At 41.6% G+C, this 24,457-nt stretch overlaps 1 protein-coding gene across 1 annotated transcript in view; it reads right to left on the bottom strand.

Annotated features, from left to right (window-relative positions):
* Positions 1-24,457, bottom strand: part of ndufaf2 (NADH:ubiquinone oxidoreductase complex assembly factor 2) — a 28,389-nt gene that overhangs the window by 1,642 nt on the left and 2,290 nt on the right. The window contains exons 2-3 of the mRNA XM_071402633.1: positions 1,341-1,430; positions 485-525 (exon numbers count right to left, since the gene is read on the bottom strand). Coding sequence (XP_071258734.1) covers positions 485-525; positions 1,341-1,430 — 131 coding nt within the window. The remainder of the gene's footprint in view (positions 1-484; positions 526-1,340; positions 1,431-24,457) is intronic.

Below are 24,457 nucleotides of genomic sequence, written 5' to 3'. Positions count from 1 at the left end.
TCGTCCTCTATTAACAAGGAAACATTAAGATGTCAGAGTTCAGGTGGGCCTTCGCGCTTCAGCAAACAAAAGGAAAGGAGTGCTCAACAATGACAAAAATCATGAGAATGGCTTACCAAGAAAAACGTCCAAAAGGACTAATTAGAGGTAAAAAGGAGTTGGAGCCCTCGACAAAAAAAAGGCAGATAGATTTTTTTTATTCTCACTTTAATCCTTTGTACAGGATGCGAAAAGATGACTGATGTTTCCTCGGAGGAAGACGTCAGCTTGACGTCGAAATGTCAGGCATATTGCTGTGACTGTCTACACTCACTACCACCATCACACGCCAGCTCCAGTTTATTTTTAACACCTGTCCCCCCAAAGTTCCTTGGCTCTGTTGGAAACTGAGAGAAAGCAAATCAAAGTGTTTCTCTGAGCGTCTTCCCTCCCGGTTACCCCGTCCCACAGAGTCCCCCCCACAAACACAGCAGGGGATACGCACCTCAATGGAGGGGGGCTGCTTCCGTCTGCCTCGGATCCAAGCTGGATGAGGGAACAGACAGAGTTAAGAGCACCCACACTGCACACATACCACGCCAGCAAAATGAACAGTTACACCTGACATCCAATGTAACGCCAGTTGCATGGCATCACACTTGTAGAATTACTCCATAGGTAAATTAAAACAGTATCTAACTAGTAAGTGATCTGAAACAGATTTTGGCCTGTTTTCATTCATTACAATTCCAGCTTGACAACAGCCAGAATATGGCATCACTCTGATTGGCCAGTCTCAGCAGAAAGGGGACTGTAATACTGCTACTGCATTTCAACTACTGTACAGCATAAGGCAAGAGACTGCAGATTTCTCCTCCTCTGATCCTTAGATCAACCCCTCTACATCTATCTAGCTCTCTCTCCCTCTGTTCTTTTTTAGGTGTATTTTGGAAGGGCAGGCTCGGGAGAAAGAGAGAGATTTCCCAGATTTTCCTTCAGCATGCCGGGACTCTGGGCTTCTTATCCCCCTCTTATTTGCATCCTGATGAAAATGCATGGGAGCGGGACGATGAGGGCTTAATGTGGATAAAGCAAGTCGGAGACAGAACATTTTGTATCTAGTTGTATGGGAAATGGAAACAGTTTTTGACATTGGCAGATAGGGTGACTTTGATACATTCATGAATACATTTCTGAATAAATAGCCTAGGTGATTAATGTTAGTTCTAGTACAGTTGTTGTTGTTGCCTAGCACTATTCTGTACTACAGTGTATTCCGAGCTCCAGATTCACAGTATCCATGACACCATATCACGGAGACTAGCAGACATATAGCTAAAGTGTCAGTGTTTCAGCATTACCATCCCACTCTGAGGGTATGTTGCCTTCCAGGTACTCAAACTCTGTAGGGTTAACAGCCACCACCATCCGCTTGGCCCGAACAATCCTCCCTAAGTAAACAATGAGAGAAAGAGAGAGATTTTTGAAAAACATTAATGCATGAAAATGCACATGATCAAGCGCATAAATTTTTTTTTTTTAAAGACAAACATTTTAGATATCGCACGCACGCACACGACAGGACATGGATGATTAGCTCGTGGCCCTCAGGCCTGCTTCTCAGATCTCTCCAAGTGTGTCGAAATCTGGGCTAAGCCTTATGTAAATCAACCCCCCCCCCCCCCCCCCCCCGACACCCTCCATCCAACAATGCCCTCCAAATCAACATCAAGCCGTATAGGAGACAAAAGAGGTCAGATATCACAGGCAACACAAGAGAGATGAGCTGAGAGGAATACTAAAAACACTCTCTCACATTCTGTATCCTACAGCGCTAGTAGCAACACCACCAATTATTTGGGGGGAAACTGCTGATTAAACAAGTCGAGCAGGCCCAGTGACATTCAGGTGGAGGGAGGGTTGAAGGGATGGAAGGATGGAGAGAGGGTAAGAGAGAGGCAAATGATTTTAGACCATGATCCTTAGGACTCAGCTGTAGAGGTTCTCACAACTTTCACTAATGAATGTCTGCCCTCCTGCCACACTGACATATCACATCACATCCCCAGAAGTGTGTGTGTGTCTGTGTGAGGGAGAGAGGGAGGGAGGGAGGGAGTGAGAGATAGGGATGGGGGCTCTCTAGAGAGAGATGATGCGTGGTGAATGCAATGCACAGCAGCTGTTGTGAAGGATGAATGGATGGACAACATTCCACACAAAGATCAATCTGTCAACATGCCATCAACTTCCAAACACAGACCAATATGTCAACATTCCATCACCATTCCACTCCATTAGTCTTCACAGAGCTAAAGACCAGTGGACATGGACAAAATGGCACCACCATCTCCAAACGCACACCAGATTGATGAGCCTGATTGTTGTTCCAATGATAACAGATAGATATGATAAGGCTGGAGTAGTATGAAAGCTAGTCTGCCACGGTCCATATCCAACATGTAGCCTCCTCTCCTTCATTAAGACACAGGACAGGTGAAACCAATAAGATGTATGCCAGGTAGGCCTATCTGCTTCACCAGTTTCATTTTCCCATCACATCAATGCGGGTGAAGGAAAGGAGACAAGGAAAGGAAGGCCCTTTAGACTGTTGAGATACACCATTAGTAAATCAGGCCTACTACTATTTAGTTCTTAGCTATACTCTAGACTAATGACTAGTGTACAGGCAGCTATGCTACAGTAGTTACTAAATTACATAAGCCCACTGCACAGTAGCCTACATAGTAGCTAGGCCTGTCACTTGGTTCAGAATATGAGGAAAGAGATCATATAATCGTTCTATTTGTTTACATACAGGCCTTTATCATTCAGCTGAGAGCAGCTTCATAGGAAAACCCAGAGGACATCAAATCCAAGCAAAAAGACTGGCATCCTAGGCAATACCAACAAATACATTTAAAACAGGTAATAAGTTAATTATAAACAGGTGTTATCCACATTTGCATTGGGTGTGGGTGGTGGAGGATAAATATATGGTTAAAATTATACAAGTCCCCACAAGCGTTCTGCTTAACTATAGCCTAGCTAGCGCTTAAGCATAGAGAAGCAATCACCCCCCACCTCTCTCTCACACATTTACCTCCCCCTCTTGCTTTCTCCAACGCCCTCTCTCTCCGGCGCTCTCTCGCTCTCTCTGCTTCCCTCGTCTTGCCACTTTTGAATTGCTGGCATGACTAAATCCTTCTACCATGGCTTTTATCCTTGGATTTTAATAAAAAATATGTACATATATTTATGAGACAAGCCCATTCCTCCCACCACACTCACACCCGTGAAAGCTTTCGCGCACACTGGCAATTCTCATGAAACCAAGTCTGTGATGAATTCAGCCTTATATCGTCCACATTTTTTTACAGTATTTACTATCATATTAAGGCTCACTTTGCTTGGTTTCTGGCTCGTTAAGTTGTTTTGAGCTTAAATCTTAAACTGCAGAGCCAGCTTAAGTTTTTTATAGAAAATGTTTACTCAATTTCATTACCGTAATGAAATCCGGGTCAATTTTGTAGGCCTTTAAATACATTACATTTATAAAAATAACTGACATATTTAATTAAAACCAATGAAATATTGGTTTAAAGTGGTACATATTCAAAGACAGTTATCAGTTCTGGGTATTCACATTACAAACTTGTCATAAAAAAATCTATTAAAAAAAAGTTGTCCGAGCACGTTTCTCATTACCGTAGCATTTCTGCACAAAGTAGAGTGTTTTTTGTATTACGTTTTTTCGACCCATAATGCATTACTAAGAGAAGCTCAAAGATGGCTACAAGATAAGCTAGTCTTTTCTCATGATTAAATTTGATAATTCACCCCCTTTATCAATTTTAGATTATCATTACCATAACTGTGTAATGTTTGAGCAAAATTATTGATTTAATAATTCACGGTATAACAGATTAGAAAGAGCATGAATTTATGTCAATAATCGCTTCTGCCATTTTTAACTAAACTCGCTAAGGGCTTCTCATTACTGTAATGCCCATTTCTCATTACCATATGGTTTTCTGTTATGGTAATTAGACATTCAGTTACGGTAATGGTAAAAACTGTTTATGATTCATGTACAATGTAACTCCCATCACACTGTGTGTGCAACAGATACACTGCTAACCAAACAGTGCTATGTGCATGCACACTTGAATTAAAGGGTAACTACACTCAAAAAAAATAATCTTTGATTTTCCCCAGACGCCAGAAAATGGTATCCTGGGAAATAATTCTAAACAGCGCATCTGATAACGGTTCCATACTTAGAAAGAGGTGGAATCTAAACATGGAACAACTAGGATGGGTTGCTAATATGACTAGGATTATGCCCTTGGCTTCTGGACAACGAAAAAAAAGTTGATATGAAAGCCAATGGAACAGGAGAGAAATGGTATAGCGGTGGGGCCAATAGCGAAGTAAATGGAAACAAATTTGCTCAAATTTTATAATTACTCCTGTCTATGTATAAACAAATAAAATCATTAAAAATAGTACACCAGAAAGCATGATTTAGCCACAGAGGAATCGATGATCATTAGCTTCTTTAAAAAAATGGCTGTTGAATTGTTTCAAATCACACGCTCGTAGGCCTATGCCTATTTGGTAAGCCCACAATTTGGGCAGTGCGTGGCAAAAGGCCTAGCTGATTATTGAGTTGCAGCTGTCAGTGAAAAGCATCTAAAATATTTGAAGATAATGTGTCGAGTACAATTTAAAATGTTGAGACAAGAAGGGGAGGGGTGTGTTGGCAAAGATATAGGCGAGTCTCTCTGCAGAATGGCTCCCGCCAGTTCTTGTGCATTCATTGTGTCAATTGTTTGCCCTTTGATTCCCACCCAGCAATTCCCCATTACATATGTCACGTGTAGTAAATGTTTCGTTAAATCCCTGTCATTTGGTTACATACATTTCTGTTAATGCATGTATTAATTACAGTAATTTACCGTACTCATTCTCGGAGTGGAATCGTTGTTTGCAGAGTTCACAACCTTCTACACTTGTGAGAAACAAGTTTTGGTTTATTTCATAACTGTCATTTTCGGTCATTGTCAATTTTTTCATTGTCTTTCGTTTGGAGTGCTCCATGTTAGCAATGAGCATGTGTACGGTTTCTCTGTCTTGATCATGTTGAGGGAGCGCACGCACCTGAGCACCTATAGAAGTACCTGGACGTCTGCGTAGAAATGTAGGAAAGTGTTTTAATTTTAATTTTAATTTTTACATCAATTGCGATTGATAATATATCACCGTAAGCTATTTGAAAAAAATTCCAACAGTCTCCCCCTCGATAATCACCAATCCTCCGTGTGAAAGAGCAATGGCTCCCGAGTGGCGCAGCGGTCTAAGGCACTGCATCTCAGTGCTAGAGGCTTCACTACAGACACCCTTGTTTGAATCCAGGCTGTATCACATCCGGACGTGATTGGGAGTCCCATAGGGCGGTCACAATTGCCCCAGCGTCGTCCGGGTTTGGCCGGTGTAGGCAGTCATTGCAAATAAGAATGTTCTTAACTGACTTGCCTAGTTAAATAAAAATACATTAAAAAAGTTATTGGCCTATAGACGGAGTTCCATGCGCTGATTTTCTTTAGCCACCAATGGATCATGGTGTATCAATATGTCCATTTGGCAGAGGCTGGTGATCTCACATTAGTTGACTTAATTTTTAGATTTGAATCATTTTAATTCCGATTTTTATGATTAACAACAGGATGATTTTTGAGAAATTAAAACATTATTGAAATGAAAAAAATCACAACTGCCACACAGAATGATAGAAATGGTAGGATAAATTGTAAGCTTTCCCAAACTTGAAACTCACCGCCTATGAAGTCTTTATAAAATAATGACCTCCATGTTTCCATGGTCGAACTTTGCCTATAGGCTACTTTGAAGCAAGGTAAGACATGCCTAATAATATTAAATAAAACAGTCAGGTTTCAACAAGTATGTTTTCAAAATGCATACTGCTTCTAGCTCACATTGTAAAGTGGTGGGTGACACGTTGACAGCCTGTTGCCTGCACTTGAACGGTGAATGGGAGGTGCGCTACAATTACCAGTTGAGAAATAAAAATAGTAGCGCTTTTTAATAGTGCACCAAAACTGTTTTTAACACGCGATTGCATTTAGAATTGTTGCGCAATGAAAGGGCTTATAAAAGCACGTTTTACTCCAGTAGCAACCACCTGAGGACCTGGTATATGTGTGCTGTGCGCTTGTGATCGTTGTGTTGGATAAATAAGATGCATGATGGCTAACAAAAATACACACAGGCCAATTTAATTCCACTAAATGATGCAAATGAACCTATAGACCGTTAAGCAAGATGTCAAATGTATTTATATCAATGAATAAAAATCATTACTTTGCAATTGGATTTTCTTCTTCAACAGGACACTGGGATCCGAATATTATTTTAAAAAATCAAATTCAAAGGTGAATACAAGATGATGCCGAAACGTTGGTGGTTTATACCCAATACATTACTGGGAGCTTACAGTGCCTTCAGAAAGTATTCACACCCCTTTGACTTTTTAAGATGGGATTTTGTGCCACTGGCCTACACCCAATACCCCATAATGTCAAAGTCAAATGATGTTTAGACATTTTTACAAATCAATTAAAAATAAAAAGCTTCATTGTATTGAGTCAGTTAGTATTACTCCTTGTTATGGCAAGCCTAAATACATTCAGGAGTAAAAATGTGCTTAAAAAGTCATATAATAAGTTGCATGGACTCACTATGTGTGCAATAATAATGTTGAACATGATTTTTGAATGACTACCTCATATCTGTACCCCAAACATACATGTAAGGTCCCTCAGTCGAGCAGTGAATTTCAAACACAGATTTAACCACAAAGACCAGGGAGGTTTTTGTTTTTGAAGGGCACCTATTGGTAAGATGGGTGAAAAAAATGAAAAAAAGTAGATATTACATTTGAGCATGGTGAAGTTATTAACTACACTTTGGATGGTTAATCAATACACCAAATCACTACAAAGAAGCAGGCGTCCTTTCTAACGCAGTTGCCGGAGAGGAAGGAAACCGCTCAGGGATTTCACCATGAGGCCAATGGTGACTTTAAAACAGTTACAGAGTTTAATGGCTGCGATAGGAGAAAACAGGATGGATCAACAACATTGTAGTTACACTGCAATACTAACCTAAATGACAGAGTGAAAAGAAGGAAGCCCATACTTTAAAAAAAATCTAAACATGCAATAAGGCACTAAAGTAAAACTGCAAAAAATGTGGCAAATAAATTAACTTCATGTCCTGAATATAAAGTGTTATGTTTGGGGCAAATCCAACAACACATCACGGAGTACCACTCTTCATATTTTCAAGCATGGTGGTGGCTGCATCATGTTATGGGTATGCTTGTCATCGACAAGGACTAGGGAGTTTTTTTTGTTGATAAAAATAAACAATAGAGCTAAGCGCAGGAAAAATCCTGGAGTAAAACCTGGTTCAGTCTATTTTCCAACAGACACTGGGAGACAAATGTACTTTTCAGCAGGACAATAATCTAAAACACACCTCCAAATATACACTAGAGTTGCTAACCAAAACAACATTGACTGTTCCTGAGTGGCCAAGTTACAGTTTTGACTCAAATTGGCTTGAAAATCTACGGTAAGACGTGGAAATGGCTGTCTAGCAAAGATCAACAATTAACTTGACAGAGCTTGAAGAAATTTTAAATATTGCAAATATTGTACAATTCAGGTGTGCAAAGCTCTTGGAGACTTACCCATAAAGACTCCAACTGCAAATCAATGCCAAAGTTGATTCTAACAGGGGTGTGAATACTTCTGTATTTCATTTTCAATACATTTGCAAAAATTCAATTTTTTTTCTCACTTTGTCATTAATCGATATTGTGTGTAGATGGGCGAATAAAAAAACGAAACAATTTTGAATTCAGGCTGTAACAACAAAATGTGGAAAAGTCTAGGGGTCTGAATACTTTCCGAATGCACTATACCTCTTTCCTTACTTATGTTCTCCTCAAGCAGCTCTGGATTTCTGTACAGTTGCTCTTTATGCTTCTCCACCCTAGCTTTTGATGCAGCCCTCTTCCTTTCTTTAGTAACAAGACGTTTGATTAATCAGATTGTTCTGTTTTATTAGACTACTACATTATTACAGTACACAACCCCTAAAGGGGCATTACACAAACAAATGAGGTTGTTTTGAGTGTGTGGACAGGTGTCTTTTATACAGGTAACGAGTTCAAACAGGTGCAGTTAATACAGGTAATGAGTGGAGAACAGGAGGGCTTCTTAAAGAAAAACTAACAGGTCTGTGAGAGCCGGAATTCTTACTGGTTGGTAGGTGATCATATACTTATGTCATGCAATAAAATGCAAATTAATTACTTAAAAATCATACAATGTGATTTTCTGGATTTTAGATTCCGTCTCTCACAGTTGAAGTGTACCTATGATAAAAATTACAGACCTCTACATGCTTTGTAAGTAGGAAAACCTGCAAAATCGGCAGTGTATCAAATACTTGTTCGCCCCACTGTATCTCAAAGTAATGCTTGGATTGCCATAACATTTATTGTGCACAATCAAGACCCCAAGTGGAAGAAACCTATTGACCTTTCCTCTAGCGCCACCATCAGGCATTTTCATTTTGTTTTCCATTTCCACAGCTGCTTATTTTCTGGTTGGCATGTATACTTAGTTCAAAAATCTGCTGCGGAATTTATTATTTTGTTTGTTACATCATTCTATAGATGATGTAATTTATTTTAATTGAAGAGTTTAATGTATATTTATTTTAAGTTATTCATTCATGTTAAGAGAAGTTTCCATTCAAGAATTTTACCATTAAAATGACATTTAGACTGTAAAAGATGGCCTTTAGCACATTTCTTATAGAGGGTATCAGTCTTGCATCAAATAGTGAATTCCACTGTATGCAGAATGTTGCATGTCTGCACAGTGTTATATTTTCACAGCTCACTGTCAGTAAATATCGTGCAGTAAATATTGTACTACAAGAGAGTGCAAGCCTGCAAAGGTAAGAGTTATTTAAAGCTTTGAATGGGTCGATTGGGTTCTGGAGCTGTGTGGTTACAGCAATTGCGCACGGTTGGTGTGGCCTGTGGTGTTGAGGCCCAATGTGATATCTTTTCATGGGTCCCAAAATCCCTGGCGGCACCCCTGCGTTTATCTACTTACCCCTGTATGAAATAAATACTAAAAAGAAACCTTCAATCTCCTTTTTGAGAACGTTCCAGTTACATCATTTAGGCTTGCCTCCCCCTCACTCACCAGGGGGGCACACAGTCCCCCGTCATGTTCGTGCGCACACACAAACAAACAGGCCCAGATTAACCTGCAGGATGGGAGGGAGGACAGTGCTGCTCACCATGAAGGACGAATGCAGTGCATCAAAGGAGAGGCCACGCACAATCAGATTAAATCCCTCCTCATGAATATTAATGAGCCATCTCACCGGTCTGAGCGCGATTCATCTGCGAGGCTGCGATGAGACCAGGTTGAGGGAGGAGCGGAGGGAGGAGGGAAATGGATGGATGAGGGGTTGCCGTGGCAGCGAGAGCGGCAGCCAATCAGTGTGTTTCTCCTCTGTTCTGAGGGATGATGTGCTGTGAGTGGGCTCTTTGAAACCTGAACAGACCCTGTTAAACTCCCATCATCTGCTTCAACACCCAACACACCCCTATGCCTCCACACACACACGCACACGCACGCACAGTCCAAAGACGTTCTACTGAGGGGGACCTGACATGCTTTTTACCCTCTGCAATGTCATCCATGACACAGAACTGGGACAGTACCTTACATCTATCCATCCATCCCTCCGAATCTTGAATTAGTTAAATTTTTTATTGATTATTTTGTCCAGAAGCTTTGACCAGAGCCTTTCTCCTGCCTTTGCTGTGAGCTGGCTGTAGAGTAGTCCTGTCCTAAACCTCTGCATGGCAATGGACAGTTTTATGATGAGAGTGATCTGATAAGGAGAAGAAATACAGGTGCAGCCCACCTCACCCACCCAGCTAGTATAGTCCACCCTACCCCACTCACATCTTACCCTCAATATCCTCCCCCTCGTCCTTTACAACAGCTAATGTGTACTTAATTCGCCACACATCAGCTCTCTCTAGCCACTACATTCATAATGTAGAGAGCCCCCACCCCGCACACACACTTTTCAGTCAGATAAGTAGCCTAGATTATTATGCAACCTTCACATGTAATCTGTAGTGGTGGGCTCCACTCAGAAGCAGTGATGTCATTGTTCTAGACGTTCATTTCAAGCTTGGCCACCACCTATTAACACTCTAAAGGGCTGTCGGAATCATTCACCTCACAAACCACTGCATCTTACTGCTACGTTGTGGAACAAGGGCTATAAAACAGGTAGTGAAGCTAGTCTTTTTGTATGGATGCTGACCCGTTTCTCGCTCTGAGCTGTATGTTGCTTTGCCCACCCAGCACACGATGTCCATAAAGAGAGCTGTCCACCCCTTTCTATTCTCCTCCATCCATCACACCATTCAACAAACCCCTCTCTTTGTCTTTCTGCCACCTCCACCTTCTCTCACTCCGTACTCATCTGTTCCTTCCACCTTCTCATGTCGCCCTCTTTCTGTCAGTATCCTCCCTTCTCTCTCTCTTCCCCAAATCATCATTTCTGTAAGTAATCCCCCACCTCTCTCCCCCTACCGTCTTATTTCCCCCTTGGTCAGAATAGCCCCTGTATCCATCTCCCTTCCCTGTATCTCTCAGCCTGTTGGTTTTATGAGAATAATGTGAATTCAAAAAGCAGTGGAGCAGATTTGAGGAGCGGAGGAGGCCGTCTGTCTTTTCCGTCTGACCTGTTGGCTTTCTGACAGACAGAAGTGTCAAGCCCTCTCAGTCCAGAGCGAACCCAACTGACTCAGATTGATGCCAGCCAACTCCCTGCAGCAAGTAGCTCAACTGGAAAACAGACTCAAAATAACCTTATTTGTTTTCTCCTCTCTTCACACATAGGCCCAACGTCTCTCCATCTTCGATCCCTTGTTGAAAGAGAACAGAAAACAAGCCTCGGCAGAAAATGGACTCCTGAGGTAGCCTAGGAGGTTATGCCTGGTGGTATAGAAATAACCATTAGGCCTACATCGTATACTGTAGCCTATGGACATTTCCGTGGATAAACCCCAATGAGCACTAACACAGAAGTTCATAGGAGCACATCAAATTTGGTGTCAAATGAAAGCGAAGGGTCTACATTTTTCCACCCAACAAATTTGGGAATAGGCCTAAGCAAAGGCTTTGTTTCCTGGAAAAGGGGTCTTAGGAAACATCTAGCAGAAAAAGTATTTTTTTTAAAAAGGTCCAATGACCATTAATCTCAATATCAAATAATTTCCGTAACAATTAAGTACCTCACTGTGATTGCTAAGAAACCATTTTAATTTAAAGAAAAAAGCAATTTCTCAAGTAATAATTTTGCTAGGACTGTCTGGGAATGGTTTGAGTGGGGAGGGAAAAACAGAAAATGTGCTGTTATTGGCAGAGGGGTTTGGAACTCTTTCTCATGGGTCTATTAAGTAAATTTACCGCATGATGATGTCACCATGGAAGGCCAAAACTTCCTTCCACCAAAACAGGAAGAAATTTCAGGTGGTCTTTTCAAACAGCTCTTACAATAAAAGGGCATTATAATAAATTTACACAATATTTTTCCAACCTCATTGTGAAAATAGTACACAAAACATTAAGAACACCTGCTCGTTCCATGACAGACTGACCAGGTGAAAGCTATGGGCCTGTCACGCCAAAAAGTGTCTCCCCCTGCATCACAATGGGATTCGATGAGTTCTAGCTTCTGTTGCTAGGGTTGTTGTTAGAACTTGCAAAATTTTGACCGGCCTAAGTAATTAACCAAAACGTCCATTGATTGGCTCCATTTTTACTTCGTAGCGGTCGCAAAGGACGGATGCCTCGGGCAGAAGTGGTTCTATTTCACCTCATAAGTGCTCGCTCAGTCCGTGCAACATTATTACCTCAGAATTTCTCACCAAGGACGGTGTTTTTGACGGCGACTACCTGCTGACTACCTACGGCTTCAGAGAACCGAAAAGAGAACCCTTTGTTTACCATATATTTGTCTTTATACAGTTCATTCAGAAAATATTCAGACCCCTTGACTTTTTCCACTTTGTTACATTACAGCCTTATTATAAAATAGATTTTTTTTAAATTTTATTTTGTTATTTTTTTAATCTCAGCAATCTACACACCATAACCCAGGCGTTGAGATTTTTTTTGCAAATGTATAAAAAATAAACTGAAATATCACATTTACAGAAGTATTCAGATCCTTTACTCAGTACTTTGTTGAAGCACCTTTGGCAGTGATTACAGCCTCAAGTCTTCTTGGGTATGAAGCTACAACCTTTGCAGACCTCTATTTGGGGGAGTTTCTCCCATTCTCTGCAGATCCTCTCAAGCTCTGTCAGGTTGGTTGTGGAGCGTCGCTGCACAGCTATTTTCAGGTCTCTCCAGAGATGTTCGATCAGGTTCAAGTCCGGGCTCTAGCTGAGCCACTCAAGGACATTCAGAGACTAGTCCCGAAGCCATTAATGCATTGTCTTGGCTGTGTGCTTAGGGTCGTTGTCCTGTTGGAAGGTGAACTGTCGCCCGAGTCTGAGGTCATGAGCGCTCTGGAGCAGGTTTTCATCAAGGATCTCTGAAGAATTGTATCATGGCGCCGGAGAAGATGGCTGATGTTTTACGTGCTCTAACCAACAGTTTTTTGTTCGTTTTTTGCGTTGTTTGTAACTTTTTTAAAACTTATTCTGTACATAATATTGCTGCTACCGTCTCTTATGACCGAAAATAACTTCTGGACATCAGAACCGTGATTACTCACCACGATCTGGCAGAAGCTTTTTTATCTTAAACGAGTTTGACGTGAAGGACATACTACTTTCCCGGAAACAGGCACATATCCCCGTCATTTGTGTAAAGAGAAGACGAAGAAAAAGAGGACGGAGGTCGGCTGCCTTCTGAGAATTCGTAGGCGATCAAATAAACTCCCACTGCCTTCCGTTCTACTAGCTAACATGCAATCACTGGAAAATAAAATCGACGACCTCCGAGGAAGATTAACTTCTTATGGCTGGGGGGCAGTATTGAGTAGCTTGGATGAATAAGGTGCCCAGAGTAAACTGCCTGCTACTCAGGCCCAGAAGCTAAGATATGCATATTATTAGTAGATTTGGATAGAAAACACTCTGAAGTTTCTAAAACTGTTTGAATGATGTCTGAGTATAACATAACTCATATGGCAGACAAAAACCTGAGAAAAAAATCCAACCAGGAAGTGGGAAATCTGAGGTTTTTAAGTCTTTGCCTATCCAATATACAGTGTCTATGGGGTCATATTGCACTTCGTAAGGCTTCCACTAGATGTCAACAGTCTTTAGAACCTTGTTTCAGGCTTGTACTGTGAAGGGGGAGCAAATAAGAGCTGATTGACTAAGTGGTCTGGCAGAATGCCATGAGCTAAGTCAGGCGCGCGGCCGCGAGAGCGAGCTGCGTTCCTTTTCATTTCTAAAGAGAAAGGAATTGTCCGGTTGAAACATTATTGAAGATTTATGATTAAAAACATCTATACATCGTTTGACATGTTTCTACGAACTGTAATAACTTTTTTTTACTTTTCGTCTGAACTAATTGCTCACGCACTTGGATTACTTACAAAAAGGAGGTATTTGGACATAAATGGACTTTATCGAACAAAACAAACATTTATTGTGGAACTTGGATTCCTGGGAGTGCATTCCGATGAAGATCATCAAAGGTAAGTGAATATTTATAACGCTATTTCTGAGTTGTGACACCTCTCCTTCTTTGGAAAATTGCTGTATGTTTTTCTGTGACTTGGCGCTGACCTAACATAATCGCAAGGTGTGCTTTCGCCGTAAAGCCTTTTTGAAATCTGACACAGCGGTTGCATTAAGGAGAAGTTTCTTTAATTGTGTGTTTAACACTTGTATCAATGTTCATGATGAGTATTTCTGTAATTTGATGTGGCTCTCTGCGTCCCACATATCCCAGAGAAGTTAACAGCTTCTACCCCAAGCCATAAGACTCCTGAACATCTAATCAAATGTCTACCCAGACTATTTGCATTGCCCACCCCCTCTTTTACGCCGCTGCTACTCTGTTATTATCTATTTATAGTCACTTTAATAACTCTACCTACATGCGCACATTGAGGGGTGGTGCCATGTTTCCTCCAAACGTGACGCTTGGTATTCAGACCAAAGAGTTCCATCTTAGTTTCATCAGACCATAGCATCTTGTTTCTCATGGTCTGACAGTCCTTTAGGTGTCTTTTGGCAAACTCCAAGCGGGCTGTCATGTGCCTTTTACTGAGGAGCGGTTTCCGTCTGGCCACTCTACCATAAAGGCCTGATTGGTGGAGTGCTGCAGAGATGGTTGTCCTTTTGGAAGGTTCTCCCATCTCCACAGAGGAACTCTGCAGCTCTGTCAGAGTGACCATCAGGTTCTTGTACACCTCCCTGACCAAGGCCTTCTCCCCGATAGCTCAGTTTGGCCAGACGGCCAACTCTAGGAAGAGTAATTTAAGAATGATGGAAGCCACCGTGTTCTTGTCAGCTGTGGGAACTTATATAGAGAGGTGTGAGCCTTTCCAAATCATGTCCAATCAATTGAATTTACCACAGGTGGACTCCAATCAAATTGTAGAAACATCTCAAGGATGATCAAATGGAAACAGGATACACCTGAGCTCAATTTCGAGTCTCATAGCAAAGGGTCTGAATACCTATGTAAATAAGTTTTTTATTTTTAATAAATTTGCAAACATTTCAAAAAACCTGTTTTCGCTTTGTCATTGAGGTTTTGTGTGTCGATTCTAATAGATAACTGGAAGGATTTAGCTATGTACAACCATTTTCCATCTAGCTAGTTGGTCATCTACATGTTGCCATCTATACATGTCTATTATGTTGAGGTATCTAGCTATAAATTAAACCTGATCAATCAAATGGATAGGTGTAAGCAATTATGGTAATTCCAACTTCCCTTAAATAGACACAGAAAGGGGAGGGGGGGAGTGAGGATTAAAGAGAGCAGTGCAAATTTACTTAAGACTTGAGTATTTCAACAACTCTTCTCTTCCAACTTGTTAGGCAATCACATGTACCTACAAGGGCAGGATGGCCAGCCACACAGGAGGGTGATTTTCACTAAGGAGGAGAAGGAGGCCGTGCTGACCGAGATGCATGCTGGCCATTTCAGAGTGAAGTGCATGGTTGCCAAAAATCAACCTACGCTTCTTCTGGCGTGAGATTGTAAAGGATGTGGTTAGCTGGGCATGTGAAATAACCTTTTGTTTATCAATCACATTCTATTATACGTGAAATGATGATGTTTTTAATGAATGTCATATCAGAGAGCACACAATGTTTCAAATTGTCACGTTGTGCTTGAAGGTAAGTACCTGTCTAGCCTGCCAGAAGTTTGAGAGGGCGAAGACTGTGGCGCCGGAGTTGAAGCCCATCAGTTGTTTCACCATGGCACATGGACGGTAAGTGTCACAATTCACATTTTGCCCTGATAAGTTGTTTTGTAATGGTTGCTTTATTTGTTCACAGCAGAGTTCAATATTATAGAATGTGTCAGTATCCTTACAAACATCTGCATATTGTACGACACAAATACGGGTAAGAATAAAGTCATCTTCTCTAACACTTTAAAATGTTACGGGTTAACCTCATCGGCCCCTTCACGAAATCCAGGAATGGCAACAGCTGGTGTCTGACGGCAACCGAACACTTTACAAGTGGGTGGAGGCAATACTCATTAAGGCCAGTAAAGGAAGAGAACGTGCTTAACTCTAAAATGTCCTTCTGTACCCCATTAAAAAGGGTGCTTGAAACCAAAATGTGATTTTCATTTTGTATGATACCCATCAAGGACGAGACTGGCGAAGCCACATAGGCTATTTACACCCACGGTTCTCCTGAGGTCATCTTGACTGACCAAGGTCGTGAACTCTGGAACAAGGTACGGATGTTATAGGTTATATTCTGTCACCAATGGATTGTTTTGTTTATTTTTTACAATTAGTTTTTGTTTATCCGTCGTACATGATCAGACATACTTTTGGTCATGTAGTGTATGTGGACAACTGCTCGTCAAATATCCCATTCCAAAATCATTTACATTAATATGTAGTTGGTCCCCCTTTGCTGCTTTAACAGCCTCCACTCTTCAGGGAAGGCTTTCCACCAGATGTTGGAACATTGCTGCGGGGACTTCCATTCAGCCACAAGAGGTCGGCACTGATGTTGGGCGATTAGGCCTGGCTCGCAGTCTGCATTCCAATTCATCCCAAAGGAGGTCGGGGCTCTGTGCAGGCCAGTCAAGTTCTTCCACATCGATCGTCAAACCATTTTTCCTGTATGGATCTCACTTTGTGCACAGGGGCATTGTCATGCTGAAAGAAGAAAAGGGCCTTCCCCAAACTGTTGCCACAAAGATGGAAGCACAGAATCGTCTAGAATGTCATTGTATGCTATTGCGTTAAGATTTCCCTTCACTGGAACTAAGGGGCCTAGCCCGAACCATGAAAAACAGCCCCAGACCATTAATCCGCCTCCACCAAACTTTACAGTTAGCACTATAAATTGTGTCAGGTAGTGTTTTCCTGGCATCTGCCAAACCCAGATTCATCCGTCGGCCTGCCAGATGGTGAAGCGTGATTCATCACGCCAGACAACACTTGCGTTTCCACTGCTCCAGAGTCCACTTGTTGAGAGCTTTACACCACCCCAGCCGATGCTTGGCATTGCGCATGGTGATCTAAGGCTTGTGTACGTCTGCTCGGCCATGGAAACCCATTTATGAAGCTCCAAATGAACCGTTCTTGTGCTGACATTGCTTCCAGAGGCAGTTTGGAACTTGGTAGTGAGTGTTGCAACTTAAGACAGATGAATTTACGCGCTTCAGCACTCTGCGTTCCTGTTCTGTGAGCTTGTATGGCCTACCACTTCACGGCTGAGTTGTTGTTGCTCCTAGACGTTTCCACCTCACAATAACAACACTTAATGTTGACCAGGGTAGCTCTAGCAGGGCAGAAATTTGAGACACTGACTTGTTGGAAAGGTGGCATCCTATGACAGTGCCACGTTGAATGCCACTGAGCGCTTCAGTAAGGCTATTCTACTGCCAATGTTTGTCTATGGAGATTGCATGGACGTGTGCTCGATTTTATACACCTGTCAGCAAAGGGTGTGGCTGAAATAGCCGAATCCACTAATTTGAAGAGGTGTCCATATACTTTAGTTTTTTTTAGTGTATTTCAATATCTTACATTGTCAATAGATACAGTTTAAGTCGGACGTTTACATATACTTAGGATGGAGTCATTAACTCGTTTTTCAAACACTCCACAATTTTCTTGTAAACAAACTGTAGTTTTGGCTAGTTGGTTAGGACATCTACTTTGTGCATGACAAGTCATTTTTCCAACAATTGTTTACAGACAGATTATTTCACTTATAATTCACTGCATCACAATTCTAGTGGGTCAGAAGTTTACATACGCTAAGTTGACTGTGCCTTTAAACAGCTTGGAAAATTCCAGAAAATTATGTCATGACTTTAGAAGCTTCTGATAGGCTAATTGACATAATTTGAGTCAATTGGAGGTGTACCTGTGGATGTATTTCAAGGTCTACCTTCAAACTCAGTGCCTCTTTTCTTGACATCATGGGAAAATCAAAAGAAATCAGCCAAGACCTCAGAAAAGAATTGTAGACCTCCACAAGTCTGGTTCATCTTTGGGAGCAATTTCCAAACACCTGAAGGTACCACGTTCATCTGTACAAACAATAGTACGCAAGTATAAACACCATGGGACCACGCAGCCGTCATACCGCTCAGGAAGGAGACGCATTATCTCCTAGAGATGAACGTACTTTGTTGCGAAAAGTGCAAATCAATCCCAGAACAACAGCAAAGTACCATGTGAAGATACTGGAGGAAACAGGTACAAAAGTATCTATATCCACAGTAAAACAAGTCCAATATCGACATAACCTGAAAGGCCGCTCAACAAGGAAGAAGCCACTGCTCCAAAACCGCCATAAAAAAAACTGACTACGGTTTGCAAATGCACATGGGGACAAAGGTCGTACTTTTTGTAGAAATGCCCTCTGGTCTGATGAAACAAAAATAGAACAGTTTGGCCATAATGACCATTATTATGTTTGGAGGAAAAAGGGAGTGCTTGCAAGCTGAAGAACACCATCCCAACCGTGAAGCAAGGGGGTGGCAGCATCATGTTGTGGGGGTGCTTTGCTGCAGGAGGGACTGGTGCACTTCACAAAATAGATAGCATCATGAAGGAGGAAAATGATTTGGATATATTTAAGCAACATCTCAAGACAGTTGTCAGGAAGTTAAAGCTTGGTCGCAAATGGGTCTTCCAAATGGACAATGACCCCAAACATACTTCCAAAGTCTTGACAAAATGGCTTAAGGACAACAAAGTCAATAATAGAAAATGTGTGGGTGGGCAAGGAGGCCTACAAACCTGACTCAAGTTACATTAGCTCTGTCAGGAGGAATGGGCCAAAATTCACCAAACTTATTGTGGGAAGCTTGTGGAAGGCTACCTGAAACATTAAACCCAAGTTAAACCATTTAAAGGCAATGCTACCAAATACTAATTGAGTGTATGTAAACTTCTGACCCACTGGGAATGTGATGAAAGAAATAAAAGCTGAAATAAATAATTATCCTATTATTCTGACATTTCACATTCTTAAAATAAAGTGGTAATTCTAACTGACCTAAGACAGGGAATTTTTACTAGGATTAAATGTCAGGAATTGTAAAAAAAAAAAAACAGAGTTTAAATGCATTTGGCTACGGTGTATGTAAACTTCCAATTTCAGCTGTGGTTCCTACCCCCTCCAAGTTTGTTTGATTGGACCAACCAGACCCTCAAGACTGCCATGGGCAAGTCCCTTGACGTACCAGGAACGGTGGGAGGACAACATGAAGGTAATTCTCTTTGCACACAACAGCAGCGTCCAGGCCTCCACCGAGGACTCGCTCTATCACCTGCTGTACGCACAGGAGCTGTTTACCGAGGTAAACAATGCAATTGCATTGTTTACCGAGGTAAACAATGCAATTGCATATACCCTGTCCCCTTTAACTCTGCTCCTGTTCTCCTAACACTGATATTTTTGTCTTCCTAGGGTTACCTCTGTGGAAGCCAGCAATCTTCTCCAGTTGGACGGTCGACCACCGAAAGCTCTGACGCCATACACTTCGTTGAAGCCCAATAGACAAAGTATGTTAAGCTTTGGTTGACATTTGAAAAAGCAAGAAATGGTAGTTATACTGAGCTTATAAACATTTACCTCCTTCAATTTACTTTGCCAAAATGACTTCAGGACCATCGACTGTCCGAGCCACCCAGGAGGTATCCCATCCACCAGAGCCAGTCTGATTCTGAGGGGGACCAGCTTGAAGTAGACTATACTTTCAAAAACTGTTAAAGTACATACCTCCAATTTATAACAATGCACTAATCCATACATTTTCTCACAGTAAAGTGTAACCTGTGTGTTTGCTTGTTTACGTCTGTCTCCTACCCTGTTCCCTTTAACTCTGCCCCTGTTCTCCATGACCTAGGGTTTCTGCCAAACACACAGACGTGGATCCACCTAATGTCCTCCATTACCAACCCTCCAACTTTTCATTACATCTACAGCTACTGTAATTGTCATTATCTGCTAAGAAAGTTCTTGCTCTATCATACTGGGCACATAATATGTGAGATACACAGATGAACTAAAAACACTAGCACTGCAAACAGTCAGAGCAAAGAGAGCAGCAGTGCCTGGACTTTGCAGTCTCCCTGTTCAAATCCCCCTTTCCGAGACTGGCTGCCTGTTGAGAACAAGTCTAGGATTACCATGTGAGTGTACAAATAATCTGTGAAAATAAATTAAATGACAACTGTACCAAAAATCTAAACGTTTATATATTTAAATCGTAAATGGTCGGCAGATTGGTTTTCACAGCTGTTTCACAAGGTGTTCATTATTGTAAATTGTAAGGTATCCCTTGACGGTATTTGTTAGTTCCACATTATTCAGTGTCGTATCCTAGGACCTACAATATATATTCAACCACAAAGGTGTACTAATGAGCTATGCGAGAGAAAACAAATCATAAGAGGACAAATTAAATAATATTATTTCAGTGTAGATAAAGGAAGGGCAGCTTAAAATAAAAACATGCCAGCCAAACAAACCAGTGTATGACTCAAACGGATTTGCATATGGAGTGGAAATTAGCTGACTGTGATCTGTAAGGTAAGTAACACTGTGTCATGCAGATTACACTTGTTCTTTGCTATGTCCCGAAATGTAGCAATGTTTAAGACACGGATTTCATGTTGTAATGTTAACACGGTACCCAAAAGTAGTGTTTTCATCTTATTAGCTAAACAAAGCTTGTTTAAACAGTAAAATTGTCACAAAAATCAGCCTTGTTTGCATAGCGGGGATGAAAATAATGTAATTTAGGGGGCAATTTTTTGGGGCTGGGGGCCAATATTTGGTATGAAAGGCCCCCCCGGTTACATAAAACATCTTAAGTGCTTACCTTAAGGAATAATTTTCCCTTACCTAAGAGAATTGTTTAAGAGCGTTGCACAGAGCCCTAAAATATTTCCTTAGGTAAGGGCATACTTAACCCTTAAGGAGTTTTACGGTATGTATGACAGAAAGAGTATCTGGTTACCATGGAGACGGCCTGATTCACTAACTAAACCTTAGAGAGAAATTCTCACAAAATGAAAGCTATTTTGCTACAACCAAGACTGGATAACCAAATTGCTTCAGAAGATAAATCACATTTATTGCGGTTAATTCCCCCCCCCCCCAAACTTGTTTATATTTCTTTCTAGTACGTCAAGCTATCTTACAGAGTGTATATATAGCCAGCTAGCTTAGTAGCCATGGATTGTGCACCTTCCACTGTTTAGCTAAGTAGCTAGCTGGTTGATGTTTTCCTTTTGTAACCAGTGCAGATGAAAGTAACAGTCACCTCCACACTGAATGAAGCACTTAAGGGTGCCCATGAGGTCCTGTAATTTAAGGGTGAAATTGACCTTAAAATGTTCTGTGCAACAGACTTAAAGTTAAGGAAATTAAGGGGAAAATTGACTTCAGGTGTTTTATGCAACCGGGCCATGATCCTTTATTGATACTTGTTAAATCCACTTCAAAAATCAGTGTAGATGAAGGGGAGGAGAGAGGTTAAAGGAGGATTTTTAAGACTTGAGACATGGATTATGTATGTGTGCCATTCAGCTGGTGAATGGGCAAGACAAAAGATTTAAGTGCCTTTGAACAGGGTATGGTAGTAGTTGCTAGGCGCACCAAAGCTGCTGGGTTCTTCACGCTCTACAGTTTCCCGTACAGTAGAGAACAAACTAGAGATGGTGGGTGTTAGACTTCTTTCTTGTGCTTTTTGAGGTGCAATGACACGTTATTAAATCTAAACCTGTTCCAATAAAATAACACTTAAGGCCTGGCTAATGTGTGTCCATAGGAGGATAACATTGCATGCAGCTAGATGAACTTGGCATGATGATGGGTAAACAACCGTCATTGAAAGCCAAAGCATGGCAACGCTGCCATTCAATGAAGATGATTTAATACCCCAGGCAGCTTTTGGTCATAGGCCTCCATGACAAACCCAGTGCTGGCGTTGAAGAGAGGCCTACAGCTTCCTTCATCTCCCCCTGGGGACAGCTTGTGGCTGAGTAAACAGCCTTTTGGACCCCAGTCGCTCTCGGCTGTGACTTCTTCCATGGAATATATGCAGCCCGAATGAACGCTCCGATGACACACAGCCATCTGTTGTTGTGTTAAGTGTGCTAAGGCATGAAGTGTTGAGAATTCACTAGCTCGTTCTCTTTAGGTTTGCAAACGCGCACGCGCACACAACCTCCCCTCCCACACTAGACAACCTGAAAAGGCAGAACCAACCGAAAGCCTTTCAGTTTTCACTTCATGGAACAGAGCCTCAGAATCAAATAAATAATAGACAAAGGGAGAGGATAGTAACAGGAGGACAAGTCAATGCCTCTTTTCTCTCACACAGTGTGGTGCACCTCTGAAGCCCTCAGATTCCTCCTCGCACAGCGCACGGACCAATAGATTAAAACTGCATAGCATACAGCGCTAAGTGAATAGCACTAAAAATACATCCTTTTCACTGCCACATGAAAGGGGCTGCCTTTCCCCTGTCCACTATTGAGCAGCCACTGATTCCAAGACAAAGGCTACACCTCCTCAAAGAGGCAAGGGGAAAAAAATAGCAATCATACAGGCAATTATTTTCCAATCCGCCTGCAGCGGGCGATAATGTCAGCTCTCCTCTCCGCTCTCCCTAAATAAGAGGGGATGGGCGTCAGTGCTGCAGCCCGGCTGCCATTAAGACAAATGGGCCAATCTCCAGAATGCCTTGCTTTCTTCCAGTCAGTGTGATAGGGCGTCCCTGCAGTGAGGTTGAGCCAGTCTGGGTACATACAGTATAGAGACACAGAAAGACAGAGGAGCACAGAAAGGGATAGGCTTATGCTCTGTGTTCATACGGACAGCCTGGTAGCCAGATCTAGGCCGAGTTTGCCTTCAGCCAACTCCTTTGTTGTTGTCATGTTTGGAAACAGATCTGGCTAACCAATAGCCACCAGGCAGCCCAGGCTAGGGACATGGAGTTAGGCCTACTTTTCATATCTATGGCAGAGGCATAGATAGTCTGTTCTGTGTACTCATTCCATTTATCAGATAGAAATGCTAAAGGAGAAACAGACTGGCTAAGCCAAAAGGAGTTAGCTAAAGCTAGAATGGACTGGCAACCAGGCTAAAAGAGGCTCTGTGTACATTTACAAGGGTACTGTAGTATGTTGCTGGGCCCAGCCTTTCACATAACACAACCACTCTGATATTCTACACAGCTCTGGACAGGCATCAAAAAGAGCTGGATTACAGGGAGAGAGGAAGGGAGGGAGTGAGAGAGAGAAAAAATAAAGTGATAGAGGGGGAAAGTGATAGAAGGGAGAGGATAGAGATAGCTTGAACAATATAACACTGGAATATTTTCCCCTCTGCTTTTTCCAATTCTGTCCTGGGCAACCGAACACAACACCCAGCATTATATTACTTACGCCCCAGTTTCATACAGCCCAACAGATTGAGAGGGATAGAAAATAGGAGCACTAAAGTACAAAAAATAAATAAATCAAAGGAGGACTGACGAATAGGGACAGGTGAATAGATTGAGCAGATAGTTGAGAGAGAGAGAGAGTTACCTATGATTTTACTAAAGAGAGGGGGAGGGAGAGAGAAATAGTTTCCTCCTCCACCTGCATTGCTGTTGTAAAGAGCCTGCAGTCTGTCTGTGCAGTTTAAGATTTTTTTTAAAAGAGCAAGACGTATGAACTTAATAATACATCCCCTTTATTTCTACAAGGTTGGAGCGAAAGAAAGAGGAGAGATCGCGTGCGTCAGTGGCGTAGCGCAGTTTCGCAGGGGCTCCGCGCAAGGTCCGAGCAAGGCAATATGTAATACAAATCTCCAAACTTATCTTTGTTTAGTTTTATAGCACTACTAAATGCTCTAATTTCGTTAGCATTATGACCGGTTTTCCTAGATTTAGAACATAAAACAACACTTCTAAAGCAAACATTATCCCTTAGGTCCTGCACGGCAAATACTTCAAATTGTTCAAGCATGTGTTGCGGAACAGTGATGAAAATATTTTTGCAGAATATTGAGAAGAGAAAAAAAAAAAGTTTAAGGGCGTTAGCCATCCGTGACTGAGTTGACAACAGATACTCAAAACAGACATGTGTCTTTAAAAATAAAAAGTTCAATACAAACATTTGCAAAATATGGAAAATTATTCATTTGAAAATCCCCAATAAAACAAACATTCTATCAGATTTGTCCACACTGACAGAGTTGAGTTGACATTAGACAAAAATCTGACAGATTTTTTATTTTTCATTCACACAGTAGCAATTTAGTTTTCCTCAGTTGCTTTAGGACTTTAAAACCTAGTTAAATGTCACATATTTGAACCAAAAAGCATATTCTATTTGAATCTATCAGGCAGAAGGAGTTGACAGCTTATAGTTGCGACTATGGTGATTCCAATATTGTTCGTTTAAATCTATCAAAAGTAGAGAACTTTACAGACCATGAGTGTTGTAGTTGCACTACATGTAATGAGGACATGGGTGGGAGGGTGTAAAGCTTGTCAGGGCTACGGGGTTGTGTGCTACGCCAATGGTGTGTGTGGTAGTAGCCCTGTGGTGAGGAAGAGTGAGTGGAGAATCAACCATTATGACCCGTGTCATTACA

This window comes from Salvelinus alpinus, chromosome 5 (genome assembly GCF_045679555.1).
Source record: "Salvelinus alpinus chromosome 5, SLU_Salpinus.1, whole genome shotgun sequence".
NCBI lineage: Eukaryota > Metazoa > Chordata > Actinopteri > Salmoniformes > Salmonidae > Salvelinus > Salvelinus alpinus.
The sequence above is the reverse complement of the archived record's forward strand: the minus strand, read 5'-3'. Positions and strand labels throughout refer to the sequence as shown.